The 27,396-nt window shown below is 40.8% G+C and overlaps 2 protein-coding genes across 2 annotated transcripts; both read right to left on the minus strand.

Moving 5' to 3' along the window:
- Positions 1–5,024: 5,024 nt before the first annotated feature.
- Positions 5,025–19,452, minus strand: crybg1a (crystallin beta-gamma domain containing 1a). The gene is made up of 19 exons (XM_054614513.1): positions 15,449–19,452; positions 14,408–14,446; positions 14,186–14,304; positions 13,713–13,890; positions 13,195–13,334; positions 12,633–12,759; positions 12,507–12,542; positions 12,164–12,324; positions 11,951–12,077; positions 11,075–11,220; positions 9,843–9,969; positions 9,584–9,613; positions 9,366–9,478; positions 8,751–8,883; positions 8,516–8,655; positions 7,796–7,919; positions 7,460–7,618; positions 6,176–6,338; positions 5,025–5,849 (listed from the first exon to the last, which is right to left on the minus strand). Exons 1-19 carry the CDS (start codon positions 18,887–18,889, stop codon positions 5,761–5,763), a joined length of 5,592 nt encoding a protein of 1,863 aa, XP_054470488.1. The 5' UTR covers positions 18,890–19,452; the 3' UTR covers positions 5,025–5,760.
- Positions 19,395–22,231, minus strand: LOC129103751 (mucin-2-like). The gene is made up of 3 exons (XM_054614341.1): positions 21,283–22,231; positions 19,596–20,538; positions 19,395–19,398 (listed from the first exon to the last, which is right to left on the minus strand). Exons 1-3 carry the CDS (start codon positions 22,229–22,231, stop codon positions 19,395–19,397), a joined length of 1,896 nt encoding a protein of 631 aa, XP_054470316.1.
- Positions 22,232–27,396: the final 5,165 nt, after the last annotated feature.

Here is a 27,396-nt window from a genome sequence, read left to right on the forward strand (position 1 = left end):
ACACTCCCAAATAATAATAATAATTATGACTATAATTATCATCAGTATTTACTGGCACCCATTTGTGCCACCTAAAGATTCCTGAAATTTGCCATGATGAGATAGGACAAAGAAACGAGCAAAAGTCTGTCAATATGCATCTTCTGTATTTTGCACCTTGTTTGCGCTGTTAGCACCATTAGCTGCTCAGCCGCTACCATGTTGAGAGCCGTTGTGATTAATTCATTCATTCTTCCTGATCACATCCATCTATGGAGTACCAAGTGTTTTTTGGCATCTGTATTTTCATACAGGTGTAGTTCCACAGCTGCATCTTTCCTACAGCAGCTGTGATGGACCAAACACTCACTCTCTGTATTTGTGCTAAAATATATTCAGACTGTAACAAGAGAGCTCTGCAGCATGCAGGTTAGTAGCTGCTGGGGGGGATATCAAGAGATGGAGTCACAAAATAAATAGGCTATTTGGCACATGTGGGACAAACTCAATCCAGGACCATTAGCACAGTGACTTCCTTTATATTCTATTCCTGAAATACCGCATGACAAACAGCAACAAAAAGAAGAAAATAGGAGGATTTTAATGTTTGCCAGTCTGAGCTGGAACAGACCGGCTACATCTCTGCTACGAAAATGACTGACAATTTTATTTCCCCCTTTTTTTTCTGTAAAAGCTACAGAAGACAGAGAGATATAGGTGGGCAGAGTGGAACACCAGCACCAGGATGAAGAGGAAGAAAAGATCAGGAGGTGGCGATTATATAAGACCAGCACAGATATCATGGTAAAGACCTGAGAGGGAGCGGGAGCTATTTTAAACCTGGGCTAGAGCTCAGAGAAAGAAACAGTGTGGGCTGATATGTTGGCCATCAGAAAGCAGTGCTTCTCTGTGTGTGTGTGTGTGTGTGTGTGTGTGTGTGTGTGTGTGTGTGTGTGTGTGTGTGTGTGTGTGTGTGTGTGTGTGTGTGTGTGTGTGTGTGTGTGTGTGTACGTGTGTTCCCCTCCCTACAGAAACCTGGCAGATAGTGGACTGGGACTTTAAAGACATGTTAGGTAATGGCGACTGGGGCTTTTTTTATCACAGCGAAGCACCTCCAAAGTTGTTACCTGGTCATATTGTTCGAAAAAAATCCTGGATGCTGTTTTAGGATTTTTTCAGACTTAAAACATTATTGTCCCAAACAATTCAATTTTCTTAAAATAAAGTGTTTTATAAATTATTTTTATTAACCTCACTCCAATATGTGTGGCGCATTTGTGAAACCTAAAGCTGCGTTACATTTATTTATTTTTAGCCACTTGGGGGCACTGTGACAAGCACAATAATATTATCACATTATAAAGTTGTTAATAAACAGTTGCTTATTTACACATCCAGCAGACACATTAGCATTCATTACAAGTTGTGTTTCTGGTCACCTGACAGTGTCAGTGTAATTTTCACTCTCCTTTTTCCTCTGTCCTAAGGGAAACATCTGAACCCATTAACACCTCCTGCGTTCTTGGGTGGATTGCATGCCCGTGTGTAAATGGCAACCATGCAGCATGAGAGACTGCTGGTTTATGGGTGGTTGTTAGCTAGATGGCTAAACCCTTAATGTTTTAATTCAACTGCTAAGTTGTTTTCCCTCTTGCCCGTTCGTCAGTTACCAACTTAAGGACCAATACCACCACCCTGTGGAATGACGGAGGGACGACGTAAATGCTAAGGATATTAAATCATATCTGGATCTAGATTTAAGACGTGTGACAGAAGAAGTGTATGTGAGTCTTCTGCAGCTAAACCACACCGCTGACCCAAAACAATGAGCTATAAGAGGCTTAAAGCCAGAGCAGAGCAGAGGGGAACTGAACAGTTATCCATTAACTGTGCAAATAGTCATTTAATCCATTGTAATATACAAATATTGTTTGTTTTTTAAGTTCTTCAAAAAAACTATTATTATATGTGTATGCATTTTATATTACGCCAACACGAATATTTGTGGACGATATTTTTATATTCAATTTTAACTACAAGTTGCACATTTCTTTGTCCCTTCATTCATATAAAAAACATTTTTTAATTTTGAACTCATGACTCAGTTGCTGCACACCGCCTGGTCCAGAAATCACAAACCAGTGAAACAGAACAGCCGTACAATAAAGATGCTAATTTGAATCCAAATAAAGTCTTTAGTTTAACGACTTAATTTGACTAAATGAAAGGGGTAATTAATGATACACATAAACCATGATTATATACTTGTCTGCTGTATAGAGTACAGCACGGTTAATGGCTCAGAAGAAAAGGAGCAGCACTCTCAGTTACTGCCTGGTGTTAACTGTGTGTTTGTGGATTTTACATACTGCATCTTTTGCTATAGTGTAGCTCTATTTATATTTACATGTAAATATGGCTTATACTTAAAAGTATGAGACTAAATGAGGAATTTGTAAACTCACTCATTATGAGTTGAAATCCTACCCAGGCTGCAGCAGATTTGGTTTAAATGGAGTCTGTAATGCCATAAATAATAAGTGTCTGTTAATAACCTGATGGGTCCATGTGTGATACTGTCCCATTGATCTAAACTAGAAACCAGGAGGACAAACAGTTCCCATAGACCAACAGAAGATCCTTTGGCAGGTTTTGTCCTTGAACCTTTCTCAACAGTTCCATGCAGTTATACAGAGCGCATCATTTGATAATAGCCTCTTCTAAGAAACTGTATCTGGGGGGAGTTGTGCTCTCAGATATAACCTTGAAAGATATTAACTGTTAAATTCATTGTTTATTATATGTATCTTTTTTTATCTTGCAGCTGATTCTTGACACTGACGTTCTGGTTTTGTTATCATTTTCTCCAGGGTGAAACACACAACAAAGGAAAGCCTCTACGTTTTATTTTTTTGCTTTTGTAAAAAGGAAGTGATGCACCTGGAGACCTCTTTTCCCATTGGCTCACGGACCAGGCTGTAGGACACTCTTGCCTCTATCCGTTAGACATTTTCTATTGTCTTTCTGGCCTTTTTGGAATTTATGTTTTTCTAACAATATAAATATTCCACTCTGTTGGTGGATTTATGGAACAGATCACTCAGATCATAATCAATTTAAATCTCAGAAGTGAATGTGAGACTTTGTGGCAATATGTTCTGGGTCAAATTATTATTTTTTGATCACTTGATGTTTGAAGTGCTGAGCCTCCAGGGAAGCTGTCAGTACATCATAACCCGATGGTCTATGTGTGAATGGACTGAGCTGAAATAGACCAGATGTGTGTTGACTTCCATGACAATTTCATTTTTAGGGAATTTCATCAGTAACTAAAGATTTTTTCACTTGTTTGTTTTTACACTTGTTTGTACATTCATTATTTTCTGTCATCTGTTTTAATACAAAGTGCACTGATTCTACCACTTGAATGAAATCTGAAATGTTGAATAAGAAGTTTCTCCAGTAGAGTGGTGATAAAAAAAGAAGTCTTCCCTTACCGCTCATAATCTTTATGTATTTCTAGCTCGTGCTCATAAGAAGGGATCATGAGCACAGTAACTCTCTTCACTGTGTGCTTTGTGGCAGATGATGAAATGAATCCCTCCTGGTCTCTGTTCAGTTTTCACACACCGCTCACAGTTCAGTAGTGCCAGCTGATATGACACAGCCTCATGACGTCTCCCCTCCTGTGGTGGTGGAGGTGTTGGGTTCACCTTCAAATAAAGGACAGTGAGTCTTATTTCACACGGGAAAAAAACTAACTCATTTTACAGGCTATAACATATTCCTGCACCTCATATTGAAGTTTTGTCTGCTTGATTTGAAATAAATGATATCAGTTTAGAGCATCATCACCTTGACAGCTTTAGGCCAGCTCACCAGTGCTGCTTTATGAAACACCCTCCAGGTGGAGCCAGGTGGAGCCAGGTGGAGGGCAGTGTGTGTCACTGTGTAAAGGATGGTGCCTTCTAGTGGTTCACCTGCCACAATGCTGCATTAACACACCACCTTCAAACTGGGAAGGGAATTTGACAATGAATTAAAAATGAATATAATAATCACCGTAGACCACGTCTTTGATATCAGCTCTTTATAAGTAAAAGCTTGAAAATACTTATGATATACAAGCGTTATGTTGACTTGATCTGCTCCTGCTGCCTTTTTATTAAGTTGATTGCCCTTATTGTCAGGTATCATCAGATTAGTAATTTAATAACAAAAAACAGGTAAGTCATGGTTTTTAGATAAAAAGTGAGAAAACATACTATTGTACTACTTTTTATTACATACTATGTATTTTTATCACTATTTAAGACAAACTTCACTGTGACTGTTTTAGACAAACTATACTTTGACTTTGTCAGGACTTCTTTCTACATGCTGTACTATCTATTCAGACTGTTTTAGACATACTACACTGTGACTTTTTAAATACTTTTTTTTACAAACAATACTGTAACTTTTTCCAACATACTTTATTAGGACTTTTTATCACTTGTTTTGCCATACATGCTATGTCTTTTTTGGCAAACTATATTATGACTTTTTATTTACTATAATACTGTTACAGCAATTTTTATCACCTTTTTTAGGGTCATACTATACTATGGCCTACTTTATTTCACATACTTTTTTTGATATACTAAACTATGACTTTTTTGACATACTATGCTATGACATATATATGGCGTTAGATGACTTTTGATCTATACTATGATTTTTTCAACGTTAGACATAAAACACTGACTTTTTGACACATTATATGACCCTTTTGACATAACATACTATAATTTTAACAACTTTTTATTACATAATGTACATTGACTTTTTGACATACTACACTGTGATTTCTTATGACAGACTATACAAAATCTAAATGTATATTTGTGTTCTATGCACCAGTGGATCATACCAAATAGTTCGTGTCACAAGTAGCCTGCTTCCACCTCAAATCCATGGAATATGGAATCATTTGACGATCAGAGAAATTAAAGCCACTCAAACAACGTTTCACAAAAACAGGTAGTTAAAATCTAAAGAAAGAATGTTTTATTTTCTAGAAAAAAGACAGAATCAGAAAATGGCATTCTTTTTTTCATGTGTAACAGTTTTCTCATATACATTCAAATATTTACAATCCACAGTGGGCAACATTGTTATTGCAGTTCTGTTTTAAAATTCAAATTCAAATCTATACACTGAAGGCTTATGTACAACCTAATGCAGTAAAGTACAGTGTGTGTAAAAATGTATAAACCCGTCAAGTTTGAAAGATATTCAAATTTGACAATAGATAATTTTTTATCCACAGTTCTAACTAAAAGAAAACATCTACATAATTGTAGGCACATCGGACTTCATATTGCAGCTGTCAACATATCCATACATTCATATTTGCCAACATTATGTTCATTGGAACATTGGAACCTGCAGTAGAAAAGAACCGTGAAGTGAAGAGGTATGCAGCATTGAAACAGGGCAAGTTCTCACTACAAGCAGTGGAAACACAGAGGGGTGCATGGAGTCTTTGTGTACAGTGTTCAAAATAAAGTGGCAGAAATAGAGCAATAATGTTTACACTGCTCATTCATTAACTATAAGAATAGTTCTAATGTTGATCCAGTTAGTGGTTACCCTCCTCAACAAGAGTAAACAAGAGTCAAAATACTACAAAAAAAGATGTCTGCATAAAAACACCCCGACTGGCTCTGTGTCTGTGGCGTGAGTCCCACAGTGGAGCTGCATCACAGGGTTCAGAGCGAGGTGGTGAGTCTGGTGAGATCACAGGATATCCACGGTCCACCTCTGGTTACATTTTCTCTCGTCACATGTGTTGAGGATCACCTGGTTCTTGTCATACTGAGGACCACCTGAGAAGCAAAGCCAATAAAAAGTCAGTGCATTTGCTCAATACAAAACACCAACTGGTGTCAACAGACATCAAAAACGTTTTTCATTGAGAAAGTAAACGTATGAAATACAGTTATTTAGTACAAACTGTGTTGAAAATCAGCAACTATTTGACTCAAGGTCACCAGACAGATATTTTCCAAAATTGCACCTCTTCATTACACCAGGAGATGGAGCTGTTGGTTTAAGACTTGTCACATACTGACATAGTTGAACCTTTTAAATGTATTCCATAATACGCAACTCGACTAAATAGATGTTTGAAGTCAAGAAAAAGTAATCTGACCTTTGACCTCCAGGACCAGGTCAGGTTTGAGGTGGCAGTGCACGCGGCCATCTGGGGTGATGTTCCACAGGTGGTTGCCATTGCCTCGCTCCGCGGTCACTCGAAGCCTGCTGCCCTCCATCACCATACTGCCCGAGGTCTCCAGGCAACAGTCCTCGACCAGCTGGAGACACAGAGAGCATGCTGGGTGAGGATGGTACTGGTGGATTTCCCTTGTTTTTAAACCAGTCCTTAAGTTGTGGACGAATGGCTGATATTCATTCTTTTGTTATTTTTAGTGCAGAAAACTAACTTGCACCACAAAGCTATCACAGGACACATGGCTTTTGTTAGAATGTTTTTTTTAAAATCCCTGTTGAATTTAAATCATAGCACACCGCAATAAACAGATAATGTCTTGGGACAGACTTGCCTGGATAGTTATTTTTTTTATTAACAATAGCAAAAAAACAACAACGTACAATGTTAAGAAATCCTTTCAAAATTCTTGAGGTTACTTTAAAAAAATCATTGCTTAACGTTCAATCAAACTGCTACGAAACATGTTCACAGGTTAGAGATATAAACTAACAGACAACAAACAAGAAGAAAAACAAAAGCTCTTTGTCAGAGGTGATTAGAGGAAGAATATTTCAGTCTGTTGGGAATACATGTTTCTTCCTGCTCTGCACGCCCTTGTTTTCAGGTCCACAGTTAGCGGAAATTACTTTGCCAGAGGGGAGAAGATTTACTACATCCAACATTGAACTCCTGAAACAACTCCTACAGCTGTTTCCAAACAAACAAACTTTTTGTGCAAAGATTTCATATTTAGGGCTCATATGTGGACACCGTTACTGTAGGCTGAGTGACTGCAACCACAAGACTGTAAGAGAGCAAAACAGTGAAGATAATAAAGAGTATATTTAGAAAGGTGTATTCGGGCCCTTGCAGGTGCTAAAAAACCATCATGGAGCCGGGGGAGGGGGCTAAAATAAACTCTATCAACTACATTTATGAGAGAAAAAAAAAGAATACTTTCTTGAGATTTGAAGTCAAAAATATATATAGACACATTTTTGCTACAATGGTCCCAGTACACTGTTGTTAGACTTTAAAGGCCATACTACTAGTCTTCCGTGTACCCCGTAGGTGCCGTTTGATGATATTTCATGGCCATGAGCGATATAAAAAGATGGCCTTGTCTGTGGAGTTTCCACAGACGATGTTGGTGAGCAGATGATTTGGTGTAACCCTGACCGGTGTTATAGAAGTTTTGTGGGCCGTTGGTATAATGTGTCGTACCTTGCAGGTGAGCTGCCCGTCCCGATAGAGCCAGACCTGCTCTAACCCCCCCGTCTCCTCCACAGCCTGAACCCTCATCAGCGTGATGTCCTCCAAACTTCCTGTCAGGGACATCACACTTCCTGTCTCTGTGTTCCGAAGACGGACGTACGTCTGCTTCTGTTGGAGGGAAACATGCAAAACCACATTTGATTTATGAGTTCAGGTCAAAGTATTTTCCAACAAAAATAACTTGCTTTAACAATGTGACACAATAAATGTGACATTGTTGTATTAAGTATTCTAGACTAATTTCTATAACTATTTTTGATGGGCTCCATTTCCCTCCTTCCATACCTGGAGTAATGGACGTAGCGATCCTATATGCTGCATGCCACTAGACTTCCACAGATCAGCCACTTCACTTGGCTGGAGAAGCAGCTGTCGGCCGCGGTAGTTACTGCCTTCATACAACACCCACCTGGAGACAGGACAGCCTCGAGTGTTAGTTCAGCTTCACAATGAAGGACGAAGATAACATCACGAAATAACAGCCAATATTCACATTTCAGGCTGAGCTCCAGGATTTACAGTTGGGACAGGAGTCCTCACATCGTTGACATGTTTCCTGCTCTTAATGAGAACATGGCCAGCTCTAAAAGCTAAGCTAACACCGTTTAAGGGAATTTCATGTGTCCCTGTCAAACCTTTTGCTGGAGCATTCAAATGTTTTTCCTCAACACAGCAGTGGTTAAAATTCAAAAAGCCTCGGTAAAAACGTTCCTAATTTAAATTTGTATTTAAATACACCCATAACAAGTTTTACAACAAAGTTTGAGTTAAAGAAAAAAAAGTATGATAAAATGTATATATAAATGATAGTGTTTTAAATCAACTTTAAGATAAAAACATTAATAACTTTACATTTGTTGTGTATTTTAGTTGGGATTAACAGCAGGTTTTGACTGAGTTTGTATTGCTTGTGATGCAGTTACTGATTTGGTTCCATTTAGATTATAGAGTGTGCCTTTAAATCAACCAGGAATATAATAGTGGAGACTTTAAAGAGTGACATACAATCCCCCCTCCACCACCACGGAGGGGATGCGTGTGTCCAGGCCGGCCTGCTGCAGGTTCACAGCTCCACCCGTCATCGGCACTCTGCGTCCTCTACAGCCCGCCTTACTGAACAAGATGATGGAGGGCAGAGACAACTCCTGAACAAGAAGACCAGAGAGGTTCATTTGTTGTTAGTCTAATCCACAAAGGGCCCAGATATAGCTTTTCATATCACTATATGAACAATACTCACGTGTCCAGTGGTCTGTATGGAGCGAATGGTAGTGTCTGAGGACAGGCAGCCCATGGCCTCCGTGTTGGGGTAGTCCCCCTCCTCCAACACATACATGTTGTCTGTGAACTGAGCTCCTTCATATGCCACCCAGCTGACACAGAGACACACAAGAACACACATATTATCGTTGTCTTATTCTTCTAAAATGTAGCCCAAAAAACATATATCTTGTTTTTAGAATCACTTCTTATAACACTGCTTTATTAGGGATGTAGAAAAATATCAATACTGATGATATTATGTTTTGTGACACTGTATTGATGCTCAAAAACACTATACATTTTTAATTAACAGTAAAAAAAGAAAAATCTCACTGTTTTGATTGCATAAAAAAGGAAACAGTTTTCCACTGTTATGCATATTGATGTGTGATCTTAATACTATGACAGTATCTTAAAATCAGATTTGTATTTATATTATATTTATACACTAAATCTAGGCACCAAAGTAGAAGAAAGTACTTTCTTCTAGTTTGGTGCCAAATAAACATGTGATTCATTCCTCAAATCTTTTTTAACCAGAAGGACAGTGACAGTTCTAGCTTGTGTTTGGTGACAGTTCAGTAGTTCCTACCTGCCAGCCAGCACCTTACAGGACTTGGGTATAAAGTCCTCATCCAGAGCTGCTGCGCTGTCCTCCAGAGCCACCAGCCTTCCCTGGAAGTCTGGCTCAGAATACAGCTGCATCTGTGACACACATGAAAACAGAATTAAGACACTCACACAACCAGGATGGTTGAGGAAACATGGGTTAATCTGTTTCATTTAAAGTCTTGAATGGATGGATGGTACCTTGAATTTTGGTGTTCCCATCAAGGCGTCCTATAAAACCACAGAAGGGAGGTATTAACAGAAGCTTTGCACAAACAGAGTTCGTAATCAAATCAAACGCTTGTTCAGTTGTTGCTATGAATTATTTCAAAAGCTTTAACCTTTCATTCAAAATGCCATTTACTCAAAACAACACAAAGGCACACACTATTTCCAATGTGAAAGAAAAACCTGACTAGCCACATCCTGTTTCTAACTGATCCTACACATCAGTTCTTACATGGAAGACCGGCTGTATGGATGAGATCTTGAAGTCCGGGGCTCCCCAGTCCTCTGGGCCTGCATACAGGCCTCTCTCCAGGACGTAGAGCTCTCCACTGAATCCAGGCTTCTCAAACCCCACCCACCTGCCAGGGACACAGACACATGATCCTGAGATGCAAAACACCACCATGAAGGAACGGATTTATTAGAGACGGACACATGGAGGCCGTCTCTTCATAATCAGGCTGGCTCTCTGACTGAATCACTGACTTGAACCGATGCTGCCGTCATAAAGAGAGGAAGTCCCTGTTTTTAAGAGGTTGTTAAACCATTCAGCTGGCAAGGCAGATGTAAAGCAAACAGTGGAACGTTACACAAAGATGGCAATAAAAGGTTAAACAAATCCACTCAGCTGGCTGATAGACAAAAATCTGTTCACTATATAACTTGCGCCACGTTTTAAAGGTATTATTTAATTTAAATAACAGATTTTAAAAATGTATTCAAACCATTGTTTTAATTTGTTGTTTATAAACAAGTAGGTACTTAAAAGGTACAATGAGTAGGATTTTGGTAAAAAACAAAGTATAGACATAGTACAAAATAATCCTTCTCAATCATCACTTGTCACACTGGTGGTGTCTGTATCTGCAGAGGACGTGCCATCTGCTTGGATGGTCTTATTTTGACGTGTGCGGCATGTTTCTTTCCATCAACATCCTGAAAAACATAGCAGCAGGCAGATTGTACGCACGCATCCAAGAGGAAGAAGGAATACAGAAATGGTGGAAAACAGCGCCAAAAAAAGAATCTAAATATAGCGACACTGTACAGTATGTACTGCACCTCGGTCAAGGCCTCCTTTTCTTTGCTTAAACTCAAAATGACTCTTGTAATGTACATCTTTAATAGTCCTAAAGATGCACCACTCGTATTCATATCATCAGTGTTAATCCTTGCCCTTAAGAGATGGAAGATTTCCTTCATCCCTTTGTCAAACGTAACATATCAATTACCCAAATGGATCAGTCACACAAGATCATTCATAATTGTATCCTCTCGGCTGTATGTGTCTGTGCCTGTGTGTATCTTTGGGTGTACGCTGACATAACGATTAGTCATGTATGGAAGGTGAGAAGCACACGTCCAAACACTAGAAGGGCGTGGACAACGCAGAGTCACAATGTTCCCTCCTTCTTCATGACATGTAACTTTGTGAGTTGTTGTTGTTTTTTTTGTTCGACTTACACTCCACCCATGACGTTGACAGACTGAGTTTTGCTGCCGTGGCTGAGGTCCTCCATGTTGGGGACGGGACCCAGCAGGTCCACATTCAGCCCCAGTTCATCGAAGTGCCGCTCACTGAACAGTTTTGCGTGAGGGGATTGGAAATCCTAGGAGAGATAATACAGTGAAAAGAGTGAAGTGAAGAGCCACTACTCTAATTTATCTCACGGCGTATTAGAGCAAATTCATTTCTGGGATTTAAGAGGTACATTTTTACAAGAATGAAATGAAATTCATTTCTAATCAATATGTTTTTATCTTTTCAATAGGCCGAATTCACAGCAAGGTCTCTTCAAAGCCTGGCTGCTTATGACAACATGGTGATTCTGGGCTGAAATCACGAGTATTTCCTTAATGCTAAATCAAATTGCAAAGCATAATTTCATTAGGTCATCAACTGCAGGCAAAACACACAGCAAGCGGCTGTTCTCTAATCGCACAAAAAGAAATGTATGCAAATCTTTGACTTTATAATCTCAAACAATATCCAAGTTTATCTTTTTTTTTGTAAACACCTTTATCTCAGAGAATATCCAAGTTTTTCTTGGAATATTACCCCCCTCCCCTGGCTCTGTAATTATAATGTTTAAACCTATGACACTAATACGCAGTCGTACATTTCAAGTCCTCACTGTCCTGGAGAAACCTCCTCCACACAGGAAACAAGTCTTTTAGTATGCCACTTCTGTAAGAATCAATAGCTGGAACTGTTTAAATGTCCCATGCTCTCAGAAACACCACAGCAATCAGTGCTTCCAAAAGATGGAAACAAGATAAAGCAAGTAATCCTGCAGATTACCGTTCCGAGGTGTCAATAATATTGCAGGTGATACATACTGGGCCTATAGGACGAAGTGACAGCAGTCCATCCTCAGACCCTCCCCAGTCACTGCAGTGAGGATACTCCCCCTCCTCCAGGATGTACTGCTGGCCTTCAAAATCTGCCTCTTGATAGCCCACCCAGCTGCAAGGACAAAACAGAGAATTATCACTAAATGGTTGGTAAATCATCTTTAGCTGCTGCATCTCTGAACTCAAACAGATACTTACAGACCACCTAGTATCTTTATAGACCCCACTGTAGACACCGTCTTCTTGTTCTCGTCTGGTTTGCCTGTTTGCTCCTCTTCCACTTCTTCTTGAAAGTTGTACACATCACTGTCCACCTCTGTGCACTGTCCTTCAAAGTTGGGTTTGTCAAACACTAAGGCCTGAGTGAGAGAAGAGGGGAAGGAGTTAAAGATAAAGCTGTAATAGCTAAACACAGGCCGTAAATGTGTGTCCTGTGTAGAGTTTGTGATTCTCTAAGGGATGGTGAACAAAAGTAACATACAAAACTTTTTGTGCGGTTTCTATAAACAGCTATTGATGCAAAAAATGTAATGCAACACACCTTGAAATCGTGAGGATGCTCCACCCTTATTGGTCCCTGTATTGAAGAGACACATTTGTCAGACCAAAACAACTGACAAAATGACAGCATAGTGTAAACATATATCTTATATTTTATGTTCTGTACCAATCGGAGGGGTCTGATAGAACCGATGAAGGGCTCAGGGAAACCCCAGTTCTCTGGGCAGGGGTACTCCCCCTCCTCCAGCACTTCAACAAAACCCCCAAACCCTGGATCGGTGTACACCAGCCAGCTAAAGACACACAGAGACAGCATGGGAGAGGGTGAGGAAAAGAAGGGGAGGTAGGAAAGGGAGAGTAGTGACCTTTTATTGACTATTATCACAGAACTTTGAAGAAGGAATAACAAAAATGACGGAACTAAATACAGAACTTTATCTTAACATCTCTACCGAAAAATGCGCCAACCATAAATAATGAGCAGCAGTTAAAACTATGACCATCACAAGCTCTGGCCTGCAGCCTGCATTCCTTCATAGATAGAGAACAGATGGTGCACACAAACTCTTTCCCATACAGTGTCCAGAGAGATGCATCGTTGTGAGCTTTAAAACTACCTCTTAGTAGCAGGGTCGTCAGCAAACACTGAAATTGAAAGACGCTCCTATGATGGAACAACCCCCATTGACGTACAGTCCCTCTTACTTTAAGCGGTCAGCTGAACTTACACTCCTGAATGAACCTTGATGGAGCCGGTGGTCTGTGGAATCCCGTAGGAACCAATCTCTACAGCCTCGTCACAGTGCGATGACATCCTCCCCATCCCATTGACCTCTGCAAACAGGTCGATTCTGGGTATGCTGTAGTCCTATCAGGTACAACATAAAGATGAAATTGTGAGAAAATTTGAAGTTTTTCACTGTTTGTGCCGATACATTACTGCAGTGTCTCAGTAAGCTCTGATTTGTTGTAATTTGTTATTCTACTATGAGTATCACAAAAAAAGTAAAACAATTTTAAACTTAACTTAACTTAAATAAGACAACTTTTCCTAATGTTAAATGTAGATATAACAAACATAAAATACAGACTAAAATAGGCAAAAATATTTAATATTCTTCAAAGAATAATTGAGTATAAATATGAGCAACTTGAGCAGCTTTTGGCACAAGACAGTTTTCAGTGCTTGTAAAAATAACAACACAGATAAAGTATGACGGAGTGACGTATGAACAGATTCCCTTACTCTAACTGCCAATCGAACAGAACCTATGACCATAGGTGCTGTTGGTACAGGCTGACCCATCTGGTCCAGTGCCGTTGGAGTTCCCTCCTCTGCCCACATGTTCACTATGTGGTCTGTTGGACCTTCCTCCAGGGCGATGATACGACCCTGGAAGCCTGGTTTTTCAAAGAGGAGCCAGCTAAAGAAAAGGAGAGTTGCATTATTACATCATCAAAAATCTGAACGTTAGACATGTGAATGACTAAGACATGTGAATGTCTGAGGGCAAACACAGAAAACAAGTGGAAAGAATCTGAAACATGGTCAAGTGCAGACAAGATAAGATAATCCTTTATTAGTCCCGCAGCGGGGAAATGTGCACACAGACATGTGACCTGGATAGTCTTTTAGATGATTTTTAGGTTTTAGTGAATTACATTTAGGATGTAATTGTATCCAATGCATGTTTAATGAATGCTAGCAACGACTCTTACCATCCTCTGATTACTCTGACTGAGATGACAGGGGACAGCTTCATTGTGGTGGCATCCTCTAAATCACAATGGAGCTCAAACGGCTGACCTCCAAACTGAGCATGCTCGTGAATGACCATCTGGATGGGGAAAATAGACATTTCATTAAAATATGCTGCAGCAAGCAATGTGTTATTGACACAAAGCATTATACAAATGCAAGAAAATGGTATTTAATCCTACCTTTCCAGGCCTTTTGTGGAACCCTCTTACTACTGGTATCTGAAAGAAAATGTCATATTTAATTATGAAACTGAACCTGTGCTTTAACAAAAGACTTCAGTCTTCCAAACAGTGGAGGTAACTTCAATTTGTTTAACCTCTTCAGACACAAAGCCTTTCTAGAAGTAAGAAACATGTACCACCATCCTTCATGTTTCAAATGTGTTCTTTTGAATCTTTAAGTTAACTAATTCAACCACTTATCCATCATTTTTAGCTATTCAACTATCTACCCATTACTTTTAGCTAACCATTTGAACCATCTCCCATTACTTTTTTGTTTTGTAGTGAGGTCTTGGTCCTGAAGGACCACAGCCTCCTGCCAGAGGGAATGGATTTAAAGAGTTTGTGTCTAGGGTGAGAGGTGTCGGATACAGGGAAGTCAAACTTTCTTTGCTTCATGAGCCACTAAGCAGTTCTCATAGCAATGAACAGGGACACTGCATCCAATGCCTTATCCAGTTCTCTTTATACATCCACAGTATCCCATAGCACCTGCAGAAGTATCCAGAGGTACAAGTACCGCAGTTTGAGAATCACTGAGGGAAGATTTAGTAAATAACTGTCTTGTAATGCAAGGATCTAAAGGGAGAGATATGAACACAAGTTGTGCAGCAGGTATGATGTGTACACTGCGTTCATTCAAACACAAACAAGTTTTTTGCATAGTTCTACTTTATTTGCATTTTAATGCAAATATCTTTTTGTGACGTGATAAGTGTGATTAAGAAGAGCTTGGCAAACATTCCCTGTGCTAAATTCCACAGAGAGGACACACTCCTTCCTCCTGTCCTCACTTGCACATGATTCATGACTTCGTTTCAACACCACCACAAAACAGAAGAACAGGGTATGAAAGTGAGAAATATCAGCGCTCTGCGTAAAAGCTCAAACCCCATTCCGGCTTAGGGCTGTTGATTGGTCTGACTTTGCAAAAATTTGTAAAAAAGCGGTACAGAAACCACAATTATTGGAGCTCTTTTAAAATACTGAAACTCCTACCTTAGTCTTAGAAGTAGTAAGTCCATTTCGAGAAGTCTGCTGGCTGTCGTTTCGGGTTGGAGGTGGTTCTTCAGGGCCCTTCAGGCCAACATTAGGTACTCCCAAACCCGAGGCCTGGTCCATCACAGTACCCTCGGGACTCAGGTTAGTTTTAGTCATCTGTGTAGAGCCCTGGGAGGTCTCAGAAAAGGATTTGTTCTTCTTGAGGTATTTCTCTAAATGATCAGGCAGCTTTATCTCTGGGAGTGGCAGAGGAGCAGGAGGAGGAGGAGAGGAGGGGTTGAGTGCTGACTCACTAACTGTACTTACACCACCACCTACAAGTGGGCCTTGAGCTACACCCTTCAGACCCTTCTTATCTGCTTCAACTGCAGGCAGAGGTGAATCAACAACTCCCTGCTTTCTAAGCGAGAGCGAGCCCTGTTGTTGGTTAGACAGTGTGCTCTTTGAGGTGGAGGCAGCTTCCTCTTTTGTTTTCCTGGAGCCCCGGGGGGAACTCAGTAAGCTGGAGAGGATGGACATCCTTTCAAGTCTTGACGTCAGCTTCCTAGGCTCTTCTCTATTGTTTTCTCCCTCTTCTTTGCCTCCCTCAGTATTTGTCCCCTCATTGACTCCATTCTTTCCTTCCACCTCCTCAAGTGATTTCATTTGGTCTCTAGAAGTGTCCATGGCAGTATCTTGTGCGCTTTTTTCCAGGGTCCGTCCTCTCCTATTAGCAGCTTTTTGTTTAATCACCATAGCTGGGGAAGGATCCCTAAAACATTTGTCATAATTTCTTAAGCCGAACTGGAATTCTTTTGGATCAAATGTTTTCTCAAAATGGTCCTCCTTTATGGCCGGCATGGCAAAAGGTGGAGAAAGGGACTTATTACGAATATGCCTCTTTGGTGGTATTGTGAAGGGAATGCTGCCCTCCTTAATGCTCCTGATGAAATCATCAAAGTCATCAGGCTCAACAGCCTCATCTTCACTGACTGAGGCTTTTAGTTTTTTCCTTTTATGTTCCTTCTTCTGTTTTTGATGCTCCACATCTAACCAGCTAGATGGAGAGTCCTTATTCAGCTGAAGACTTTTAGATGTTGCAGGTTGTTCAGCTGACGTAGAAACAGACAATCTGCCACTGAGTGTTGGCTTTGCAGGCTTTTGTGGTTCACTGAGGTTTCTGCTTTTCTCTTCTCTTAAAGCCGTCAGTTCCTGTTTCAAACTGCTATCTGTTTTGTTTTTTTCTTTGGTGTCATCAGCATTCGTCTGATCATCAGTGCTATTAAGTGCTTTATCTGGAACAAGAGTGGGCTTCTTTTGTTCTCCACCACTTTTCTTGCTTGATGCATCTTTTACAAAAATGCATTCTGACTCTTGCCTGGCATCTACCTTTGATTTCGTCATCGGCTGATCCTCCTTTGTCAATTTGTTTTCAACATCAACGCCCTCTTTAATTTCTTTTCTTTTCTTCTGTTTCTTATTAGCCTTACTCGCTGCCTTTTCAGTTGTGAAAACAACTTGGTTAGCATTTGGGACTTCGCAATCTGTGGATTGATCTGTGTTTTCCACTGTTTTCACATGTTCATCTCTGATTGAGAGCTTCAGGTCCTTTTGGGTGCTAACTTCAGAGTTAGCATTCTCAATTACAATCTCATTCACCAGACTCTTTATTGGTGGATCCTTTGTTTCAGTCTTCTCTTTAGCTCCATCAGCACTCAGACTGTTGGTGGCTATAACTTGCAGTTCTTGAACTTGGCTTTCTGATATCTTCTTTGGAGCTTCTGTTTTCATTGCTGTCTCATTCACCAAGCTCTTAACTGATGAATCCTTTGTTTCAGTCTTCTCTTTAGCTCCCTCTGCACTCTGTGTTTTGGTGCTCACAACCTTTGGTTCTTGAAATTGGCTTTCTGAGATCTTCTCTGGAGCTTCTGTTCTTTCTGGTTCCAGTTTTTGGCCAGTTTTTGGACGTATGGAGTCTTTTGATTTGCTTGTATCTTGTTCGCTTATGTCCTCATGTTGATCTTTGACAATTATGGTCGGCCGGTCTTGTTGGATGCTAACTTTACTGTTAACATTAATAATTGCAGCCTCATTCACTGAACTCTTTACTGATGAATCCTTTGTTTCAGTCTTCTCTTCAGCTCCCTCTGCACTCTGTGTTTTGGTGCTCACAACCTTTGGTTCTTGAAATTGGCTTTCTGAGATCTTCTCTGGAGCTTCTGTTCTTTCTGGTTCCAGTTTTTGGCCAGTTTTTGGACGTATGGAGTCTTTTGATTTGCTTGTATCTTGTTCGCTTATGTCCTCATGTTGATCTTTGACAATTATGGTTGGCTGGTCTTGTTGGATGCTAACTTTACTGTTAACATTAATAATTGCAGCCTCATTCACTGAACTCTTTACTGATGAATCCTTTGTTTCAGTCTTCTCTTTAGCTCCCTCTGCACTCTGTGTTTTGGTGCTCACAACCTTTGGTTCTTGAAATTGGCTTTCTGAGATCTTCTCTGGAGCTTCTGTTCTTTCTGGTTCCAGTTTTTGGCCAGTTTTTGGACGTATGGAGTCTTTTGATTTGCTTGTATCTTGTTCGCTTATGTCCTCATGTTGATCTTTGACAATTATGGTCGGCCGGTCTTGTTGGATGCTAACTTTACTGTTAACATTAATAATTGCAGCCTCATTCACCAAACTCTTTACTGATGAATCCTTTGTTTCAGTCTTCTCTTCAGCTCCTTCTGCAATCTGAGTTTTGGTGCCAACGATTACAGACTTCTGATCCTGTTGGTTGCTAACTTCATAGGGAGTGTTTGCAGTTGCTGATAAATCCTTTGTTTCAGTCTCCTCTTTAGCACAATCAGCACTCTGGGTTTCACTGCTTACTGCTTTTAGATCTTGAGGTGTTACCATCTCTAAAACCTGGCTTTCGGTTGTCTTCTCTGGAGCTTTTTCTGTCACAGGTTTCTGTTCTATGTCAGCATTTGGACATTTGGATTCTGCTGAACTATGAGCATTATCCTCTGATTTCCTCTTTTTAATGTTATCATCCTGGTCTCTTGCAATCAAAGTTTTCTGTTCCTTGTGGCTCCTAACTTCTGAGGCAACAGTGTCATTAGAAATCGCATTAGGTAAGTTCTTCATCAGTAAGTCCTTTGTTTTACTCTTTTCTTTAGTACTAGTAGTTTTAGTGCTTAAAGCTTTTAGTTTTGGCGTTGGAATTTTCTTTTCAACGTCAGAGTGTTTTTCACCCTGATTTGCTTCCTTATCCCTGATCTCTTCATCTTTGGTAAGAAGTACTTTGGGTTCCAGTTCATTTCTCACAGTTTGTGTCTTCAGCTGCTGATCTGTTTCCTTATCACCACTATTTGCTTTTTCTTTTAAGATGATCTTATGTTCCTGCTCTGTATCAACCACACTGGCTGTATTTTCATGGAGTGCACTTCTTGCTTGCTCTGGCTCTGTCTTCATCTCTTCCAGGGCTTCCGTAACTTCTGTCAGTGGTCCCTCCTCCGAGTCAGGCTGTGAACTTTTCTCCCTTGATGATATTTCTTTTGGCTTCTTTGTTTTTGTAATTTCTTTCTTTCTTTCTTCTGCTTCATCCTCGATAGTTATACCCTTTAGCTCCTTTTTGCAACTGTCCTGTGAGTCAGTGCTTTCCACCGCTGTGTCGTTAAGCTTTTCATTTGATTTTGAGTCTTTCTTCTGTCTTTCCAATTCTTCTGCCAGTAAAAGAGGCTCTTTGTCCAGCTGATTTTCAGCATTCTTGGGCAATTCACAAACAGTCACAGTCTGTGTTTGAATGTCCAAAGCCTCTGCTGGTTTCCTGCCAGCCTCCTCTCTACTTTTCTCCTCTACCTCTAAATCTTTTACTAAATCCCCGCTTAGTGTGGGCAATATATCATTATTAAGAGTGATATTTGTTGTTTGATCCTTCAATAACTCTTTTTGCTGCTCTATATTGGCCAAGTTAGCATCAACTGGAACAGCAATGGAAGTGGCTAAAATACCATCTGATGGCTTGGCATCTTGGTCTTTTGAAGCCAATTTAGCAGAACGACTTTTAGAAGTGACCTTATTTGTTTCTTTAATGGAAACACTACTGGGCAAAACACCTTCCTGATCAGAGGGAGTCATTATGTCACAGTGATTGCTTTCAACCACATGTTTGGCTGACATATCAGCTAAATCCTCATTAGCTGAGATGAGATTTGTCTCTGGAAGGCCTCTCTCCTGGATTAAATCTGGTTTTCTGTTACTTATTAGCTTTGTCTTCTCTAAAATGTCTTTCTCTTTTACTTCTTCTGGACCAGTCTTCTGTGAAAACAATGTTTCTTGTTCCTGTGTAGCGTTGTCACTTTGAATCTGAGACTTAACTCTTGTTGGTTGTTTGGTCTCAAGCTGGCAATCAATCTTAGCATTGTTCACATCACTAACTGGCGACTGAGATGGGATTGCCTTAGAAACCTCACTGCTAGGAAATACCTCAGCCCCGGGGCCTGTAACTGGTGAAACATTTACTTGTGTGTTTTCTGAAATAACGGCATTGTTGTTTTGTGTTTGTTGGACTTTTGAAATCTCCTCAGTTGCAGGACTGGTTATGCTCTCCAGTGCTTCCTTCGTCTCTTTTCCTTTCAGCTTATTTTCACTGGCACTGGACTGATTGTCTGTGAGTTTTATTATGCGCTCTTGTTCCTTTGTAGACAGAGACTTGACTTTAGGTATGTCACTACTGGCATTGTCCTTCATTTGATCTGCCATGACACTCTCAGATGCTGTGACAGCGGTCTCTGTGTTAGTGTCCTGATTGGAGTCCTCCCGTTTAGATGTAGATGTGCTTGCAGAATTTTCAGTTGATGAATGTTTTATGGATTTCTCTTTGTTGGGGCTTCTCTGACCCCTTGTAGGAAGCTTGCTCACAGATGATGAGGGATCAGGGGAATCCTTTACTGGACTATTGTGGTGCTTAATGTTGTCGCTCTGTTTGGTGAGCCTCGATGAGACAGTTTTCCCTTGCTTGGTGGGAGGCGGAGAGACACGCAAGGTGGGTGTGTCAATCTCTTCATGGCTAATGCTTCTTTTAGAGAGGTTTTTGGATGGTTTGGTTGACAGAATGCTTACTGTTGGAAACACACAAACACACACACGCAGTATTAATACAACAACAACAACAACAACATTTTGAATGACAATAAATGTCCTCACCTTAAAAGGCGTAGGTTGACAATGCTTTTTGTGTAGTAAATTTGAAGCTGGAGTCAGGAGATTCCAGTTAGCCAGTTAGCTTAGCTTAAGGGGACGGGGGCTCTGTCCAAAAGTAACAAAATGTGCCAACCAGAACCTCTAAAGCTTACTAATTAACACATTGTATCTTGCTTGTTTAAGTGTCAAACTAATATACTGTTGTTTTACGATGGGTTATGTGTGGGTTTATTACTTTGGAGGTCACCATTTTTGTACGAAAAACATAACACACAAGATATCACATGTTAATCAGAGAGCTTTAGAGGTCCTGGTGGGCAATCTTATTATATTTGGACAGAGCCAAGCTAGCTCTTTCCCTGTTTCCAGTCTTTGTGCTTATCTAAGCTAACCAGCTGGTTGATTTGGCTTCATGTGTACTGATATGAGAGTAAAATAAATCTTATCATAAAGTAAATAAGCAGATTTTCCAAAATGTCAAACGATTCCTTTAAAACGTGAACAATTTCTAAACCTCAAAGTGAACTTTATCCACAAAGTTGATATTTCCTTCCCTGTGAACAAAGGAGCCCAAGGATTTTGATGTAATGACAGGCTAAACGGTACTGGATCTGACTGATTTCCTGCACAGCACACGACATGCACTGATCGTAGTGTCTTACCTTTCTTGGGACTGTCCGGGAGCGGGGTTGGCGTCTCACTACCGGGTCTGTCGCCAGGAGTTACTTCATGCTGCTCTGGACTCTGCTTCTGGACTGTGCTGGATCTGTCTGAATCCGTCTGACCAGATGTTGCTTTTCTATCATTGGTGCCAATGATTTGAATTATCTCGTCGTTCCTCTTTCTTGTCGGAGATGAAATGGGCAACCGACTCGTTGTTGCCAGGGAGGCATTATTCTCCAGACAGCTTCTCCCTTGTTTTTTGACACCAGGGCCCTCCCTGTCAGCTGGGTGTCCTGTTCTGATACTGCTCTCCTCGTTGTCTTTCTCCACACCATTTACCAGGTTTATAGAGTTACCATCCTCATCTGGTTTTGCCTTAATAAGCTTTGTTCCTGTCTTGTGTGTTGTTTTAGTGGGAGAAATGTCTCCTGACTGAGCTTTCTCTTCAAAACTTTGTTTCCTGACAGCTTTTGTGGCAGTGAGTGGAGATTTCAAAGCTTCTTTGCTTCTGGGTTGTTTCTGCAGTTTGGAATTGACCACTGACCCAGAGGCATCAGTCACTGAAGGTTTATCTGGTGTCACTGGTGATTTCACATCAGCATCTGATGCTGACCTTTTGGGGATTTTAGACTTAGGACTTGTGGGACCGGTGCTTTGGTCCTTCGATGTTGGTAACATAGAAACAGTTTTATCATTTCTAGGTTCCCTCTGTGGTGGCATATCACTGGAAGTTACCACCCTTGTGCTCTCTGTGGAGGTTTTAGTCTTTGTTGTCACATTTTTGGTCTTGCTGCCAGCTGCTGAGGACGGGCTCTTTGCTCCACTTGCTGCGGTATGCCCACTTTCTACTGCTGCTGCTGCTTTAAGCCCTTGTTTAGAGGCTGTAGCCTGGTTGGTCCCTTGACCTCTCACCCCAGACTCCACTGCTTGTAACTTTGCTCTGTTCATGTCTGAAGTTGCAGAGGTATCATCAAAGTCACAGGCCCCAGAGTCTGTTTTTTCCTTAACTATGGGTTCAGGAGTATTTGTGCCAGAGTGTGTAGTCCTGTCTGTACTTGGCTCAACTCTTGCTTCCTTGAGTTCCACATTGTTGCTGTTATGGAGGCTTGGCAGTCTGAGGGGAAAGAGAGAGAGAGAGAGAGAGAGAGAGAGAGAGAGAGAGAGAGAGAGAGAGAGAGAGAAACACATCAACAGGAATATTTTAGAATAACCTTAATATCCACATACAGCAAGAGTTAACAAGGAACAATAAGAAGTACATTTCCTTTTGTTCTCCTTTTCGAATCATAAAGTACCTGAATACAAGTAAAATACATAAGTAATATTTTGGAAATACGCTTTCTTGTCTTTGTTCTAAGTTTGATAAGAGGATTGATACCACTGTCGCTACTGTACGTGACATATTTCCCAAGATACCGACATTTTTCTTTCACACACATATAATATATATATATACACACACACATTTTTGGTGTCTTCAAAGAGAGGTTAAATTCCACTGCAGTAGCTCTGAACCTATAAATCAAACCAAGTATATTTCAGGTATGACCGCCTGTAGCCTGGACGGCACAGTAACTCAAAGATTTTGGGGAATGCTCTTCATTCTTTGAGAGCAGTATCTGTATGAAAACCATGCCTTTTTTTCTATATCTTTTGCATGTGTCTTACTGTAACCATGAAACCCTAAAGTCAAACAAAAGTGTGCAGGCAGTTGCCCATCAAGTTTTGTTATGACTAACTTATTCAGGTAGTGAACATACACCATAGGTAAACAGCAAAGGTGACCTTCATTTGAATTAAAAGGTGACAAAAGGAAAAATAATCCTGACTTCATTATTACCACGTTTATTGTTAAGTAAGTAACAAATGCTTTTTAGCAACTTGAAGGGTAATTTATAGCACTTTAAAGGAATACGTCACTGTTTTTGTTGATTAGATGTACTGTACATGAATATTTCAGTGCAGACTGTATTGTTCTCCTCTGGTACAATGGGGCTTGGGAACTTAGAGCTCAGGTTGCATGCAGGCTTAGCTCTCTTTAGCTCCCCTGCTTTTGGTTTTCTGCCCGATCAAAGGGCCTATTAAACGGTAACCACGGAAAAAGAAAACAGACAGATACTCACGGTTTCTCTCCTGTTGTGTCTGAAGTCTTTGTAGTTGAATCTCTGCTGGGCTCCTCTTCTGCTGGTTCGCTCCCGTCCAAACCTGGCTCAGGGGTTACGTACACCTTGTGGGCAAAAACCTTGTGCTTCGAAGGCAGGTTCACCGTCTTGCGTGTGACCCGATTTTCTCTGGGTTTTCGTTTCTCCTTAAGTGAACTTTGCTTAGAGCCTGTGCTGGCCTCAGCCTCTCCCGGCTGTGGTAAAGTTGCCTGGAACTCCCCTGCGGTCGGTGCCAAGGAGGTGGCTGACTCTGGCAAGCTGCCACTGGACTCTGAGGGGGTAGAGACCTGGGGGAACAAGTCGTCCTCAGGAATCACTGTGACAGGTATCGCCAGCACAGGAGGCGAGTCCGCTCTGAAGCCTGCCTCCTCCTGTTTCGTTATGTCCTTCTCTTTCACCCCCTCCCTCTCCCATTCCCATTCCTCCTCCGGTCCCAGGTGTGTTTCCACCCATATGGCTTTGTGGAGTTTGGCAGGAGAATCGCCTTGGGGTGCTGGCTCGCTCTCAGGTGAAGGGCTCCATGTTGAGTTTGCGTTGTCCCAAGAGAACACCTGACCCCTCCTCTTGTTTTCCCTCGCTTCGTCCGGAGAGTCTCCACCTTCCTTTTGGGTGGTGATGTTGGACGACTGAGAGGCTAAAGTTATCCCTCTCAGCGCTGTGCTGTGCCCCTTATCTCCAACTTTCACTGATGATTTCTTTGATGCTAAGCTTATGGAGGTTAAGTTAGGTGACTTTGGGGCCTCAGCCGCCTTGGAGAGGGAGATGTTAAAAGTGGACAGTGTGGTCTGATTGACTGCATTGTCCTCACCGGACTCCTTTGTGCTCTTACGGATGTTTTCATCCACAGTGACTTGCAGCCTCTTGCTCACTTCCTCCACCACCGACTCTGCAAAGGCTGGTTCAGTGGTGGCAGCAAATTCCAGAAATGTGGGGGTAACATTCCCAGAATTCCTCTCACCGCCGGCTGTGCTCACCCTGCACACGCTCACCTCCCTCACGCTGCTTCGGCCGCTGCTGTTGCTGTCTGCGAAGGGGAGCTCGTCTTCATCCGCCAGCTGAGAAGCACTGCTTGAGGCGCTGGGACTGGAGCTTTGGCTGAGGGCGTTGCCACGCTCCACTCCCGCTCTGAAGTCTCCATAATGAGGCACTGTTACACCGCTGTCTTTTCCAGAAGGAGTTGGCGTCTTCATCCTGTCCTCCTCCTCCTGTAGAGACTGGGGGGAGCGTGGAGACAGGGGGGTCGTTGGGGAACTTGCATCGCTTGAGGCATCTGATTGCTGCCTGCTGCTGCTCTTCTTTCTCCTGGAGCTGAAGAAATGGCCGATGCGATCCAACATTCCCTTCTTGTCCTCCGAGCTCTGGAAGAGGACAGACAAGAAGCAGACAGAAAGATAAATATTGAGGTGGAGAGAGCAGCTGGCACACCTTTATCTCTTTCGTATCTTTGCCATGAATGAATGAAATCAAAAAAGGTATTGTCTTTAACAGATATCTAGCCAAAAGGTAAGCTAGACAAATGTACATAATTACCATACATTCACCTTCGAGGAACAGCTGTATGTATGGACTACCACACTCACACACAAGTTACACCCTATTTTCACAAATTTTGTGGGAAGTCAATAAACGCCCCACTTACCTTTGAAATAATGTCAAATTACATACACACTCAAAGACAAACAATAAAGGTTTAAATGTATCCAAAAGCCCATTTATAATCCATCCTAATGACAAGGATGTATCTCTTGTATATGTACAACATGTAAGTATGTTCATGTTTGTTAAGTATGTTTTTTTTTTTATAAAATGCTGAAAAATCAATAAAGATATTGCTGAAAAAGAGTAAACGACCCACGTCTTTAATATCTTTTGAATAAATGTGAACAAAATCATTTAGGAGCAAAACAAAATTTGACAACAGGGACAAGACGAGGATGGAACAAATACATATAGAGACAATATGCATGGAAATACAGATGCACTACATTAATCATACAGATTCAACGAGCCAAATATAGGTTATTAGTGACATCAAAATGTTCGAGACTATGTAGCAAAAACAACCCGAATACCACCCGAAGCTTTGTGTAAGAAAAATGATGTATATTTATGTTTTTCCGCTTTGAAATTCATAATTGAATTGTGGTCACAGAAATCATGTGATGTGCTGGAAATGAATTATATTATATAATTATAGGGTAAATTCAAACCATGGAAAAAAACACTTAAATTTAATTTAACTAAAGAGCAAATATAGTACACACGTACTTGGATAAAGATGGTGTTTAGTATATGTTTATACATAAACACGTATATACAAACTTAGTATTTTATTTTGGTTATATCTTAGTATTTTTGTGTTTTCATTAAAGATTATCTTTAAGTTCGGTTATCAGAAATGTGTCCGATGTTGTTGGGTTTTTTTTCAAGATGAAAATAAAAAGTTAGCGTAAAAAGAATTATCTTTAAATGGTTTACTTAAAGATTTTATTTTCTAATACCTACACACCTACACACGCATGTGTACAGATTGTAAAGCCCTCTGAGGCAAATTTGTAATTTGTGATTCTGGGCTATACAAAATAAACTGAATTGAATTGAATTGAATACCTATTATAAGAGCCTATTAAAACCTGTACAACAGCTCCACATTAGACCTAGCTGAGCAGGTTAAAGCAGACACCCTGGTGCAAATACCAACACTCTGGTAAAACAATCAGGCTGGAGCAGGGCGGCTAATGACTAACTAGACAGATGTAGAACTTCTTTGATGCTCAGCTCAAGGGTCACTTTAGTCATCACAGCAACTATACATAAAACAGGAGAAGAATGAAGGCGAGCCATTCAGGCTTAGGTCCCAAAAGAACCAATAATCAATGAAAAATACTATTATTTAACATTAAAGCGTGACAGCAGCAGTAGCTTCCAAATGTTAACTCCGTTATGAACCACATTTCCGTGCAGCCATGGTACTTTTGTGCAGAAGAACAAAAAAAACCACAGTGAAACACACCTTCGAAACCTGGCTGTAGTCACGGTATAAAGAGCACAAGCTCGGACAAGAAGCATGAACCACAGTGTAAAAAAACATCAGTTACATACCATTTTGACTTCCTGGAGCCTGAACTGCTGAATTGTTTTGGTGTTCTGTGTCTTATTAATGCTTAGATCCCAAAAATAGCAAATGAAAGAAGTTCATGTCCATGTCTTTTCGAAGACATCGTGATTCTTAAACTAGATGATCCCTCTTCTTTAGCGGATTGCACAGAAAATAAAAGAGTCCTCTCTTACAAGCACACCAGCCACACTGTCTGCTTGTGACTTGTGTGTGTCCACGGCTTAATGTTCCAGCTCTGAACAAAGTGTCTGACTCGAGGGCATGGCCATTTGCATCACAGCTGACTGTGTTAACAACAAAAATTGTGAAAGGTGGTTCACACAGCAAATGAGTGAAAAGAATTGACAATCCAGTGATATTGAAAGGGTGTGGACAGGCAACCCCACCCTTCCTCATTCTGAGGCTGGGTAAATCAATAGGACATCTGTTATCTACTGTGCCTCTATTTAAGAAAGAATCGGTTTGTATAAGTTTAGACTCATTAAACATCATTTAGATAAAAACTGTACAGTGCAAAGGGTCAAAGGTGCTGTGTGAATACGTAAATATATGTGCCATTCATTAAGTATAGATAACTGCTCTGACAGTTCAATTTGAGCCTTTTCAGTAGGTTTTCCATGATGAAAACCTGTTTGGACACACTCTCCCGCCCCGCCAAACATTCACATTATATCACTGAGCAAACAGCAGGTAAAGACGGCCTGGGGCTGGGTTTTCCAGTTCATCTCTAAATACATGTGGAATGAAACAAAGACACCTAACCGGACAGTTCTGTTTAGGTCAAAGCAAGATACAGTACCTCCAGTTCGTTCCCACTCATTCACAAATCCAGC

This window comes from Anoplopoma fimbria, chromosome 15 (genome assembly GCF_027596085.1).
Source record: "Anoplopoma fimbria isolate UVic2021 breed Golden Eagle Sablefish chromosome 15, Afim_UVic_2022, whole genome shotgun sequence".
Taxonomy (NCBI): Eukaryota; Metazoa; Chordata; class Actinopteri; order Perciformes; family Anoplopomatidae; genus Anoplopoma; species Anoplopoma fimbria.

What these genes read in the sequence shown, in the direction of transcription:
- crybg1a (XM_054614513.1), bottom strand. Translation starts at nt 18,889, where the DNA reads ATGAAGACAGAGCCAGAGCAAGCAAGAAGTGCACTCCATGAAAATACA. An exon ending in CCATACAGCCGGTCTTCCAT is followed by an intron (nt 9,614 to 9,842) that starts GTAAGAACTGAT and finishes GTGGTTTTATAG; the next exon opens with GACGCCTTGATGGGAACACC. An exon ending in GTGGTGGTGGAGGGGGGATT is followed by an intron (nt 7,920 to 8,515) that starts GTATGTCACTCT and finishes TCCTGTCTCCAG; the next exon opens with GTGGGTGTTGTATGAAGGCA.
- LOC129103751 (XM_054614341.1), bottom strand. Translation starts at nt 22,231, where the DNA reads ATGAACAGAGCAAAGTTACAAGCAGTGGAGTCTGGGGTGAGAGGTCAA. An exon ending in CCCGGACAGTCCCAAGAAAG is followed by an intron (nt 20,539 to 21,282) that starts GTAAGACACTAC and finishes TGTTTCCAACAG; the next exon opens with TAAGCATTCTGTCAACCAAA.